Source organism: Podarcis cretensis (genome assembly GCF_951804945.1).
Source record: "Podarcis cretensis genome assembly, chromosome: 11".
NCBI classification, from domain to species: domain Eukaryota; kingdom Metazoa; phylum Chordata; class Lepidosauria; order Squamata; family Lacertidae; genus Podarcis; species Podarcis cretensis.
Genome location: NC_137180.1, coordinates 43,160,979 through 43,173,577, shown reverse-complemented (window position 1 = coordinate 43,173,577; position 12,599 = coordinate 43,160,979). Strand labels below are relative to the sequence as shown.

The 12,599-nt window shown below is 41.2% G+C and overlaps 1 protein-coding gene across 2 annotated transcripts in view; it reads right to left on the bottom strand.

Annotated features, from left to right (window-relative positions):
- Nucleotides 1-12,599, bottom strand: part of SLC38A9 (solute carrier family 38 member 9) — a 48,330-nt gene that overhangs the window by 34,874 nt on the left and 857 nt on the right. For both annotated transcript variants that reach the window (XM_079994911.1, XM_079994910.1), the window contains exons 2-8: nt 10,056-10,203; nt 7,198-7,330; nt 6,235-6,356; nt 6,038-6,101; nt 5,823-5,916; nt 3,935-4,105; nt 843-902 (exon numbers count right to left, since the gene is read on the bottom strand). In XM_079994911.1, the coding sequence (XP_079851037.1) occupies nt 843-902; nt 3,935-4,105; nt 5,823-5,916; nt 6,038-6,101; nt 6,235-6,356; nt 7,198-7,330; nt 10,056-10,159 (748 nt within the window). In that variant the 5' untranslated portion in view covers nt 10,160-10,203. The remainder of the gene's footprint in view (nt 1-842; nt 903-3,934; nt 4,106-5,822; nt 5,917-6,037; nt 6,102-6,234; nt 6,357-7,197; nt 7,331-10,055; nt 10,204-12,599) is intronic.

The window sequence follows — 12,599 nt, the reverse complement described above, 5'->3', positions numbered from 1 at the left end:
CTGTCCCCACCCACTTTAGATGTGATTGATTCAGATTCAGGTTAAAGCACTCTAACTTGCTATTGTCATGTGACCTTAGTCAGTGACCTGTGAAGTACAAGATTACCATTTCTGGGGTCTGATGCAAGCAGCTGCCATTAGTAAACAGCTGTGATTTATGTGCAGAGCGTGGTCTAACTAAGTATTCTGTGGAATTTTCCTAGAGCAAATCTTTTCATCCCACACTGGCTGCATGCCAAGCCGGTTACAATGCCCTTAAGCACAAAGCAGTTGGTCATGTTTCAGAAAAGCCAATGGACACGACCAAGTCATCAGCGTTATTTTTGCAAGTCTGTTTACTCTCCATTGTCTGCATAATAGTTGCTGTTTTGAGAGAAAGTTAACAGTACTGCTGTATTTCACATGAAACTCTTTTCTGGATTGAGGGGGTGGGGAGTGACAAACTGATTATTATTTTTCACACAGGTTTTGACGCAAACACAGAACCCTATGAATTATGTTTTTGGAAGTTACTATTTGCAATCAGGATTGTTATTAATGTGGTTTTTAAATAAACCTGGGAAAGAAACTTCTGCAATATTTTACTATTTTCAGCCAATTTTATTTTTGGTGAATGTTAGTCATTCAGGATAGACCTAACTACTGCATAAAATCTCCTGGAGATGCATCCCTCTGATTCTAAAAGTATTTTATTGTATTTTAACTATCACTTTTAAGCAGTTTGCTTTCATTACTTTATATTCTAAATAATGTTTTTTAAATATTGAAAGATGCTTTGAATCTCAGTGTAAATACTATTTATTGAAAGAGAGAGAATTAGGGGAGGGGGATTGGAAACTTACCTTTAGTGCTCCCATTTGTACCAGGAACAATATCCGTTACATTAATATGATGAGCATAATCTAAAGAGGGAAAGGAAGACAAACAACTTAGGAACATCTCAGCCCTGCAGCTAGTTTCTTCCGAGGTGTATTTTGGAACAAACAGGATGCATGCTGAAAGCAACATGCAGAGGACTACTATTTCTGAAGCTGCAGTGTCGTTTTAGGTTTTAACAGCAAAAAAAACAACCTTCCCACAGTTCTGTTCTACTCCTCCAGATGTTGTTAAACTCCCAACTCCCATCAAGCCCAATCAATTCAACAACATCTGGAGGGCACCGGGTTCCCCATCCCTGATCTACAGCACTAAATTTGTGCCAATGTTCACCACCACCACTGGACCTTGTTTACAATGCCCTTGGGTGTATGAAGTGAGATGTTCACATGCACAGCAATTCCCCCTTGCTTCTGTGTAAGCACAACGAAATAATTGGGAGAGGTAGCTTCCAGGTCAGGAAAAAGGGCACCCAGGTTAGACCTGGGATTGCAAGCCAGTAGGGTGGAGTGATGAAAAGCAAACAAAACTCACTGCAGTCCACTGAAGGCAACCAACCATGCCCTGGGCCTCCCCAACCTCTCTCAATGCCAATGGAAACTACCGTATTTTTTGCTCTATAAGACACACTTTTCCCCCTCCAAAAATTAAGGGGAAATGTGTGTGCATCTTAATGGAGCAAATGCAGGCTCCATGGCTTCAGTGAAAGCAACGCGAAGCCTCCGGAGCGCAGCACACTGACCCCCTTGCTCTCCTGGCTTCAGGGATAGGTGCCTGAAGCCTCCGGAGCGCAGTGGGAGCTCCCGCTGCACTCCGGAGACTTCGCGTCACTTTCGCTGAAGCCAGGAGAGCAAGAGGGATGGGTGTACACCGATCCCTCTTGTTCTCCTGGCTTCGCTTCGCTGGAGAGGCGCTGCACAGCTTTCCCTCTCTGCGCAGTGCCCCTTCAGCGAAGCGGGAGGAGAAATGCAAGGGGCTCTGCTTCTCCTGCCGCTTCGCTGAAGGGGCACTGGGCAGAGAGGGAGAGAATTTTTTTTCTTGTTCTCCCCCTCTAACACAAGGTGCGTCTTATGGTCGGGTGCATCCTATAGAGCGAAAAATACGGTAGTAAGTTTACTACCCCTCCTTCTCTCTCCCCACCTTATACTGTAATACCACATTAAAGTCTGACATCAAATACAACTTTTAAATTATAAACTAGCCAAAGAATTAATGCTTACAAGCACTCTGCAAAATTTCCAGATCTGGTATTTTCGGAGCAAAATTGTGTCCAGGCAATGAACCTCTTTCCCTCGTAAGAATATGTCATTTGCATCAGTTCCATTACCCTCAATTCATCCTTCCTTGCTTGTCTCCAAAGTTTCAGGAGAGCAGTAAGGAATTTCTATCAGGTTTGCACTAGATCAGTGGGCCCTGGACAGCAGCCTGATCTTGCTGCAGTGCTGGCTCTGGTTATGTCTAGACCTCTGCTCCCTTGCAAGCTTGTTCCAAACCCTTTTGTGTTTTTGTCATTACTTTGTCAAATATATCCCTGCACTCATTAGGCAGCAAGAACTTTTAAAAAACAACAACAGCGTAATCTATTTAAAGATACTTACAAGAGTCCAAGGAGGATTTTTTTAGAAAAACCCTGTGATTCTGCAACTTAGCCTGCTCTAATTTTTCTTAGTGAACTACATTGCCATCTGCTGGATAAATAGCTTAAAACACCTGCTGTTACCGCAATGAAGAAAGACTGTGGCCCACTTTAAAACACAGGCCAATTATGCCTACTCTGATTTACTAAAAGCCAAATTAAGACTTGCTTACATGTTTAGGATTAGTGCAAACACCAAACCCATTTAGACAGCCTTCTAAAATATACTCCTATGATGCATCTGAGATAGTATGGAAACATATTTAAGATGTATATTAAAGCATATATGTAAGCTATATTTAAATTAAAATGTTAACATTGAACAGCCTCCCCAAACTGCTGCCCTTCAGTTGTTTTGGACTGTAACCCAAGTCAGTCTGTAACCCAAAACATCTGGAGAGCACAAGGTGGGGGAAGCTCACCCAAGAATGATGCCTAGATCTCAAAAGATGCCCAAAAAATATAAGGACCTGCATGCTTTCATAACATTTAAATTAGTTCCAGGGCACCACAATGTGCAATGTTGAAGAGCTTCCTAGAAATCAGCATCCTTAATAAAGGGCACTACTATAACAATTTATTTCAAATACAACGCATTTGTTTATACAGAGAAAAGCTTGTTTTCTCACAGAGATCTTAGTACGCGCACTGTAATAGTCTATTCAGTGTGATATTTGAATTTTATAAGCAGGTTTTCTAAGGGGGAAATTTATTTAGAGTATTTTTATAGTGCCCTTTGAGTATATTCTCAGGATTATAAAAATGAACAACGATGGTTTAGTCTGCACACCGTTTTAAACCACAGTTAACCTTAACTATGATTTAAAGGTGAATGCACAGCATTCTGGGGCACAGGAAAACAATCACAGCTGCTTCATTTGTCGTGATGCTGTGCTACTTCGAGCTAAAGCATGGCTTGGCTTAGCTTTGCATCCAAACCTGAGCTCATGGTTTGTCTCTCTTTGGACAAACCACGAGCTGCAATCAGATAATGTTCTTGTTAGGAATATCTCAGCCCTGCTTTGTTTGGAGAGAGACAAACCACAAGTCTGGTTTCAGACACAACGCGAAGCCAAATCATAGCCGAGCACCTGGCAATGTGGCAGCTGTTGTTCAAAGCGACGCGCAAGCAAGGCCAGTACAAAAAATAATAATAACAAAACTTATAAGTAGTCTTCCTCCTGAGAAGACATGTGCGGGATTGCACTACAAGTTATTTTATACATGCCACTTTTCTACGGCAGACGGTGTCCAAAGTGGCTTGCAATAAACACTTACATAATTACACACACTGAAACATAGACCAAAACAGATTTTAACAGATGCAGCCATGGGTTTTGCTATGAACTATAACGTCTTATTTGCCAGGTAGGAAAAACCAAGGCCCAGCTGCAAGGAATTAAAAGAAAAGTTCACACTTACTATAAATAAATATCCCCGTGTTGTAAAGGAAATTGGACATGAGGACCCAGTAAACCACCATGGCTCCAATAAGGGATACCAACGAAAACAGAAGGCTAGACCATTGACCGAATGATCCAAAGTAATACTTGCAAACATCTGGGAATTCCCAAGTTGAGGTATCTATTAAAGCTGGGGGACACACATCAAGCATAGAGTTAATACTAGAATTCAATAATCTAATCATTACTGCTTACACATACTTTGCATTCTGAAGATTCCTAAACATTAAGATATCACAGACTCTCAACAACTGATGCTGAACATCCTAACAAAGTGAAATAAAAGCCTATTGCTTTTAAAATTATTTGCAAAAATAAAGGTAGCTTACATTTTTAAAATAGCAACAAAAATATCTAAAATACAATTATAGCATTTAAAGCAACCACCAAGCAGCAAACAGAAGAAGGGTTGCTGACGTATTAGAAGGCATGTTTTCACTTGCCTTCTCAAAACAAGGGAGATGAGTAATGTCCCTCCAAGTACCAGCTGCTGGAAATCGCAGGTGGGCAGTGCGCTGTTCTGCTCATGGTCAGTTTGCAGGCTTCCCACAAGCATCTGTTTGCCCATGGTGAGAATAGATACCGGACTAGATGCTTATTGTTCTTAATTGGTTCCTCTGGTGGGAGAATTTTGCCCAGAAAAGGCACAGCACTGAACTGAACCTTGTGTACAGATGGGCTTTATAAATTTGATTTTAAGATATTGGGTGGACTGCGCATAGGATTGCCAAGTGAAGGCTGCAGGAATGGCACAGAAAAACATGAAGTCAGATTTCTGCTAAGTTAATAATTATTAAGCGCCAGAGACCTAGTAAACATTGCATTAAGTTAAAGCTATGTATCAATAGCAGACTCAGGGATTGTATCCAACTGATGAGCAGGCATAGTACTGGAATTAATGGACCTAAGTTACTCATGGATACAACCCTAATTCACTAACTGGGGATCCTTTTGTAGTAAAAACGGTGCACCCATGCACAAGAGGCAGGCGATACCTTTAAAAAGTAACAGTAAGGAACTAACAGCAATATGGGGGCAAGATACAACAGTGAGATCAGTTGTGGCTTTTCTTGTCACTGCAGTATGTGACAAGATAAGGGAAACCAAAATCCTTTGGCCAGCATTACAGGAAATGTGACTCTGTGTAGGTCTACGAAACCACAATTGGGGAACCTGTGGGCTTCCAAACATTGCTGGACTACAATTCCCATCAACCCTAGCCTGGGGGCGGCCGCCGAGACCACATAACACCGGTCTTGAAAGACCTACATTGGCTCCCAGTACGTTTCCGAGCACAATTCAAAGTGCTGGTGTTGACCTTTAAAGCCCTAAACGGCCTCGGCCCAGTATACCTGCAGGAGCGTCTCCACCCCTATCGTTCTGCCCGGACACTGAGGTCCAGCGCCAAGGGCCTTCTGGCGGTTCCCTCATTGCGAGAAGCAAAGCTACAGCAATACGTTAAGATGGTGGCTCCCAGAGAAGATACCAAGGGCAGGTTCTAGTGCATTAATGGTGGGCCCTGCTGAGAAGCCAACAACTGCCCAAGAGGGTCATGTGCCAATGCCAGGCCTGTTTAAGAGCTACTCCAGGATATCAGGAATGTTTTCCTTATTGAAAGAGCACTAGAAGCAGTGAGCAGTATTCCCTGGCTGTGTACAGCCACAATGGAATTGGGTGTTTTAATGCACACTTTCAGGTATACACACCTAGGTGAAATAGCTCTAGGATCGGTGCATCATGAGAACTGAGCATGTGCTATAGAACACTGCAAAAGTCAATGTGGAAATAAGTCCCTGTAGCAGAACACCACAATCACACAAATAAATACTACTGAAACTCATACTTACGTATCATTGTCCTCGATTTCACAACTCTGTAGCAACAGTAAAGTGTCAATACTCCCATTAACAAAATAATAACAATTCCAGAGGTAAATCCAGCCTGTTTTTTAAAATGAAAAAAAAAAGAAAGCATTAGCAAATTGTGATATTGATGCAAATTAAATTACACCCACACACTGCTGCATTAAGATTGACCTTGACACACCTGTAAGTTGCCTTACCTGTTTTATTCCCCAGGGAATACTTAATATAGATGTACCCATCATTGTATTCCAGATCATAAATCTGAGGGGAGAAAACATGCACACATAAAAATATGAGAAACTAAAACTGATTGCGGAAGCTTTTTCTACGTATTATGAATTTGTGACAAATAATGTACTTCATATCTACCATGCTTGGAAAGCATTTCACATACATAGTTACTATGCTTGAGTTTTTGCCGTAACCATCCGTACAGCCATCTATTTTGTAAGCCGTTCCTAATGGACTATACACGTAGATTTCTTCTGGAGCAGGAAGTACGTGATCAGGAGCCACCTAACAAAAGAAGAGAACACAAGGTCTTAGTGACAGTGTAAGTCTCTGGTGTTGCAATACAGTACTCCTGCATTCGCAGAAGAATTCAAGAAGCCACTCCAATCCCAGTATTAAGCATGTTCTGCCCACTGAGTTCAACAGACATTACTTGAAATGTGCAAATGTTATTTAATATTTGAACTTATATGTTGTGTGGGAGGGGAGCTTTTAAAAACTGAAAGGGGAAAAAACCTGGCAAAAGTAAAAGAATGAAAAAAAGAGAAATGTTAAGTGCCCATGTCTGCAGTCCAACACTTACAATCCTAAAAGTACTGTAAATCCAAATGAATTAAATGGAGTTTACTCCTAGTTGAGCATCCATAATATGGTAGCCCAAGCTATAAAATTTAATAAGACAATTGACTCATTCCCATATTATACAATTAAGGCACATGGTTTCTCCTAAAGCAGCTTGGGTACTGTAGTTTATCCCCTCACAGAACTACAATTCACAGCAGTCTTGAACTACAGTCCCCATAATTATTTTTGGGGGAGGACGCCATGTGCTTTGAATGGATGGTGTTAATCAGCCCAGTGATAAGCCAAACCATGGTTAAGTGTGAATGAGTAAGTGGGCTGATGTACAGTTACAAAAGCTGCTGCCTCTTTGCTTCTCTCCCCATCCTGCTGCACTGCTACGGACTAAGTACTGGGACTTAGTCCAGCTTAGTATTTTATGTGAACCTGAACTTGGGGCTTGTCTTGGCCAAACAAGCCATGCCGGGCAAACCTTGGTTACACCTCATAGTTTGTTTGGCGCTCCCACACATGGGAGTTTTGCAATAACTTGTCTTTTGCATACCAGGGCTCTATCTGAGGGCGACGCAAGCCTGCTGTAGTAATGAATCCGCTTATTCATTGCTGAAGCTTCGTCTGTAATTCTCTGCGTATCATCATTCACAGTAACAATATTTGTAGGTTCTATATGGAATGGCCTGGAAGAGAAATAAAAAACGTAATAGTCTTTAAAGCCATAATCAACAGAAGACTAACATTAGAGGTTGATAATGGAACAAAAGAGTCCAGCATTTGGTTCCCACAATGTCTAACCAGATCCTTATCAAAAGCCTATGAGTCAGACATGAGTAAAGTAGCATTTTCTTGCTCATGTCCCCCAGTACACTGCCTTTAATACTGGAAGCACAATTTAGGTGTCATCACAAAGAAAGCTCAGGCTGATGCCATAATGAACCTTAGCTGGCTGCTGTACCACCAGGAGGGCCTCTGCTGAAGATCTCAATTTGTGAGCAGGTCTGTTTGGGAGAGTAGTTGCTTAAAGCTGAATGGAGCCTTTTAGGTTAACAAAAACACCTTGAATTCTGCTTGCCAGCACACAGGCAGCCCCATCAAAATTGATGTTGTATGATATTGAAACACTCTCCTACTGCAAATTCTCTCTGCTCAGCAATCTAGCTGCCACATTCTGCACTAGCTGCAACTTCCAAAGCAGCTTTGAGGGCAGCCCCTCATACAGCACATTGCAGTAATCCAATGCATGAGTCATTATAGCCAGATTATCCATGGACTGGAATGACTACATCTGGTGTACCAGCTACAAAAGAAGAGGAGTTTGGATTTGATATCCCACTTTATTACCACCTGAAGGAGTCTCAAAGAGGCTAACATTCTCCTTTCCCTTCCTCCCCCACAACAAATACTCTGTGAGGTGAGTGGGGCTGAGAGACTTCAGAAAAGTGTGACTAGCCCAAGGTCACCCAGCAGCTGCATGTGGAGGAGCGGGGACGCGAACCTGGTTCACCAGATTACGAGTCTACTGCTCTTAACCACTACACCACACTGGCTCTCAAGTGTAAAAGCTAGTAAAAGACACTCTTAGCTGCAGGGGTCATTTACACCTCCAGCAGCAATGCTGGATCCAGGTGGACTCTCAGCCACCTGCTTATTTAGAGGGAATGCAGATGGGGTTCACATGGCTGAATATTCCCTTTATACAAATATAATAGAGTTCTGTAGCACCTAACAAATTTACCTTTAAGCTTTCACAGGCTCTGTTTGAAAAAATTTCCTCTATACAGAAAAATGTCAGGGAGGTGGCTAGGCTTGAAGCCTGCTGAAAAGATAGCAACACTGACTGAAAACCTCAACATTGCTTACAAATCAAATTCAAAATCATAATAGTTTTTTAAAAGACACAAAGAGTACAAGAGTTGACTCATATCTTTATAAATCAGTTAGCCTATTTGAAAAGATACAATCTCTCTTGCTCTGTATCATTTGTTGCATGGAACCACATCATAACCACAAAGATGGTGATCAATTATGGAAGGAAAGAACCACAAAAACCAAACACTTTTTTTTCTTTTAGCCACAACAGTGTCACTCCAGCTAACTAAATACCAATGAAACTGTCCCCCAAAATAGCAATTTACATATACTCAAGCAGCTTCTACTTAAGGAAACCAAGGGAACAGTATCAACATTTGAACAATATGGATTAAACATTACCTTGAAGACCTCCCAAACTGAGACAGCGCTAAGTGGCTCCCAAGCGGACTTCTATTACCAGCCCGCCCCCCTTGACTGTATGCTCTTTTAACGTATAGCAAATTACCCCCCAAGCACACATCAATCTAAGGCTACAAGAACAAGTATTCTCAAAAAGTATCAGCTGGTGGGCCACAAGCTTCCTAACTTTCCAAAAACACACTGCTAATTATTACTGCAAAATTATATTCCCCACCTCTGCTGCTTTTTAGAGCTGATTCACACACATAATTTATCAGGTCTTGTGACAAGCTACACCTGCCTAAATTCCCTCTTCTGCGTAACGATTAAAGGTGCAGGAGCACTGCCTTCTCTTTGCATCAAGTCACCCCAAATCACAGCTGATCACAAAGTCTTCTTTGTGGAGCTTGACCCTGCGAAGGGTCAACAAGCCTTGATATTGCACTTTGCAAATTGCATCTGCAAGCTGTGATTGGAACAGAACACAATGCCACTTAACTTAAAGGCATGTTCAATGCTCCTAAGCTTTAGGTGTGTTTGCCTGAATCTGTGTAAGGGGGGTGAGGTTGGGGGTGGGGAAATGCATGCAAACCCCATCTCCTGACCTTGTCTGTGTTGAGCAATAAAGGTCCATGGGGGAGTTTACTTGAATGTGAGTAGATCAGGGGAGCCTGCTTTGTCAGGATCACTGATTACACAAATGGTTTTACTCATGTTCAGGTGAATGAGAGTAAAAAACAAAACAAAAAACCCCTGCAGACCTCTCCTGCTCAAAGTATTCCTGCCTGCCTGAGCAGTCAGGAAACATATACCAGGACAATGGACCACCTCCATCTCTATGAACAAGTTTAGCATTTGTGTCTTCAGGCAAATACTCAAACATGCCTTTCGACTTTTACCCAATCAATGCTACTGCTGCAGTATGTGGGAAACTCAGGAACTCGTTTAGATTACAGAGGACAGCAGCAAGACACCTATTCAGTTCAAATCATAATACATTTTACCTAAATCCAGCAGATATCCTGATGCAACACAACTGTTGTAGCCATTCTACAAGTAACATTCAAGTTAAGAGGTTACTGAGCTGGAGGATAAATTGCAGGAAGTAGCATCAAAATGAAGAAAATATGAAGCCAGACCAAAAATACTAATGAACAGCAGTAAAAGAGATCTTAAGTATTTATTTCCTCTCACCTTTTGTATTTAAAGTCTTCTGGGTTAAACTGAATATTGAGGGCTCCAATGTCATTTTCATCACCTCCAACAGGGACCAGAAGAGGACTAGTATCTTCTTCCATATCTGGAGAACGATCTTCTACCAAATGCAGTAAAATATTATAACCTTAAAGAAAGTGAAATAAGTAAGTTACTGCAAGTGATCAACACTACATTTCCTCAAAATATTATTTCTTCAGGAAGACAGGACCTCCCTTAAGTTTATTAAGCTCAGAGTCTAAAATTGCCTAACTGTAGCATAGATAACCTTTCAATAAGCATCTAAGATTTATGTTTTGACATTTCTTTGGCAAAATGCTTTAAATTGGGGGTGGAGAAACTGTAGTCCACCAGAAGGAGTTGGATTACAAACCCCATTATCCCGACCATTGGCTAGGCTGCCTGGGGCTGATGTAAACTGGAAGTCCAGAAACAACTAGAATGCCTGAGATTCCCCATGCCTGCTTTAAATGAACAATTTATATGATTGTTCCCCATTGGCAGGGCTTTAAAATACACTGGTTTATTTTTCATTCAAAAATTAAACCACAGGAGTTCTGGACGAACAATGCTGTGAATGATTACACAGAAGTAGGTCACATGGAGATCAATGGCACCCAGGTAAGAGTGCACAGGATCTTAGCCTAAGTAGTAAAATGTTCAAGTGGGACAATGACCGAAAAATAGTGTGGAAAATTTAACATACTATCAGGAGAGGTTAGGTCTCAGAGTATTGTTTCTACAGGAGAAGTGGAAGACTGGAAATAGAAATCCATGTTCCACAGAAGGTCCAGCATATTTTTAACTGATAAGAAACCCCTCCCCCAGAAACTAGCTGATTCAATGAGTAGAAAAATCGGAGTCATGGGAAGTTAAAAGATAACAATGCAAATACTGGTGCTGATGTTTAAAGGTCATCGAATTGAGGAAGCTACCTGATCTTTAGATGATTGTATAAAGCTATAAAAATGTATAGTAGTAGTTTTTTTTCGGGGAAATCTCCTTGAGAGGAGGCGTAGAGTTATTTTGGAGTTGCAAGTTCAAAGCTTGTTAGCTGCAATATCCTGTAGGTCTGTTTTTTATTACACCCCTTCCTGATTTGCATTTAATAATGTTCACTTTGAATAAATTCTAATCCTCTACTATGTTAAGTATGTTAGTACATAATCTTCACAATAGCATCTGAAAGTTTAACTGACATAATCCATAAAACTGAGGTCAACATCTGAGTTGGAAAAATCTCAAAATCTCAGTTGTTTCAAATAAAGAGGAAGTTGCTGCTTGGTTCAACACCGGATGTGTGTAAGCAATCTGAATAAACACGTTTGCAAATATCTGCTCTTCAAAATAAGCTTTGGAACACCCTAAATCACAGGCAGGCGACCCTGATGCCATCTAAAACTGCCCCATGCTTCCCACCCCATCAAAGACTTGTCCGTCTGTTTCCCCTGTAATTTTATACTTAACAGTGCTTTCGCTCTCTTTCTATATAGCTTCAGAACAATTGGAAATAACAGTATTTTATTTGATTAAAATATTTTAAAAACACTCTTTCCATAGCTGTATGACTTTGGGAGAAATATCCCTCCAAACCGATAGGTGTCTGAAAACAAATTGGTAGGCTTCTGTAAATTTTAAATTATCTTAGTGCCCCCTTCTGGAGTGAAAGGTGATTCATAATTATTTTCATAAATGAATAATTTGTATATGCAACACACTAAAGACAACATTGAATAATTTTTACAGGTACTTGATTTCCAGAACAGTAGCTGCTCTGCTTTTTTGTATATATTTTAAACAAAATTCTCTGTTTACTTGAGGGTAACCTCATCAAGCACAATAGGGCTTAATTCTGAGCAAACCTGCATAGAATCAGAAATTCTAATCTGTAGGAGCCAGATTACTCTTGATATAATGTAGCCTTTGACCAAAAACAAATTCTCACCCCTGCCCAGATCATATATTTGCTTGGCTGGAAGACTGTCCCTAAAAGATCTCCCAGCTTTTTTTGGGGGGGGGGATGGGCAGAGGGACACTTTTACCCTGTGCCATCAAGCCAGCTCATAGGAATTAAGCCTTTACACCCCAAGATAAGCCCTGGCCCACACAAATCATACACTTCTGCTACCCCTTCCAGAATTCTACCATCTGCTCCAAAGCTTCCTTTTTGCCTATCCTTGTCTATCCACTTACAAATAAGGAAATGGGCTCTTGGCCACCCCACACCCCACTCGTTTTGAGCTACTTCAAACCATATCCTACTGACAGAGGGAGATGCCGTAATGCTGTCTGAACATGCATGTCAAAGCTTTTAAAACCTATTCCTTACAATGCATTTCAGGCATGAACTCATACAGAGTTTTGTTCCCCAAAACATGCAGAGCGGCAGCAGTTGAAGATCTGGGGGTGCCCAAAGCTTATTTCTGGGTACAAAGACCCTGCAGTGGGGTAAAGCAGCTAAGGAACTGGCAGCGATAAGAATCAAACCAACCTTGTTAAAGGGCGATTATCCAAACAAAAGAT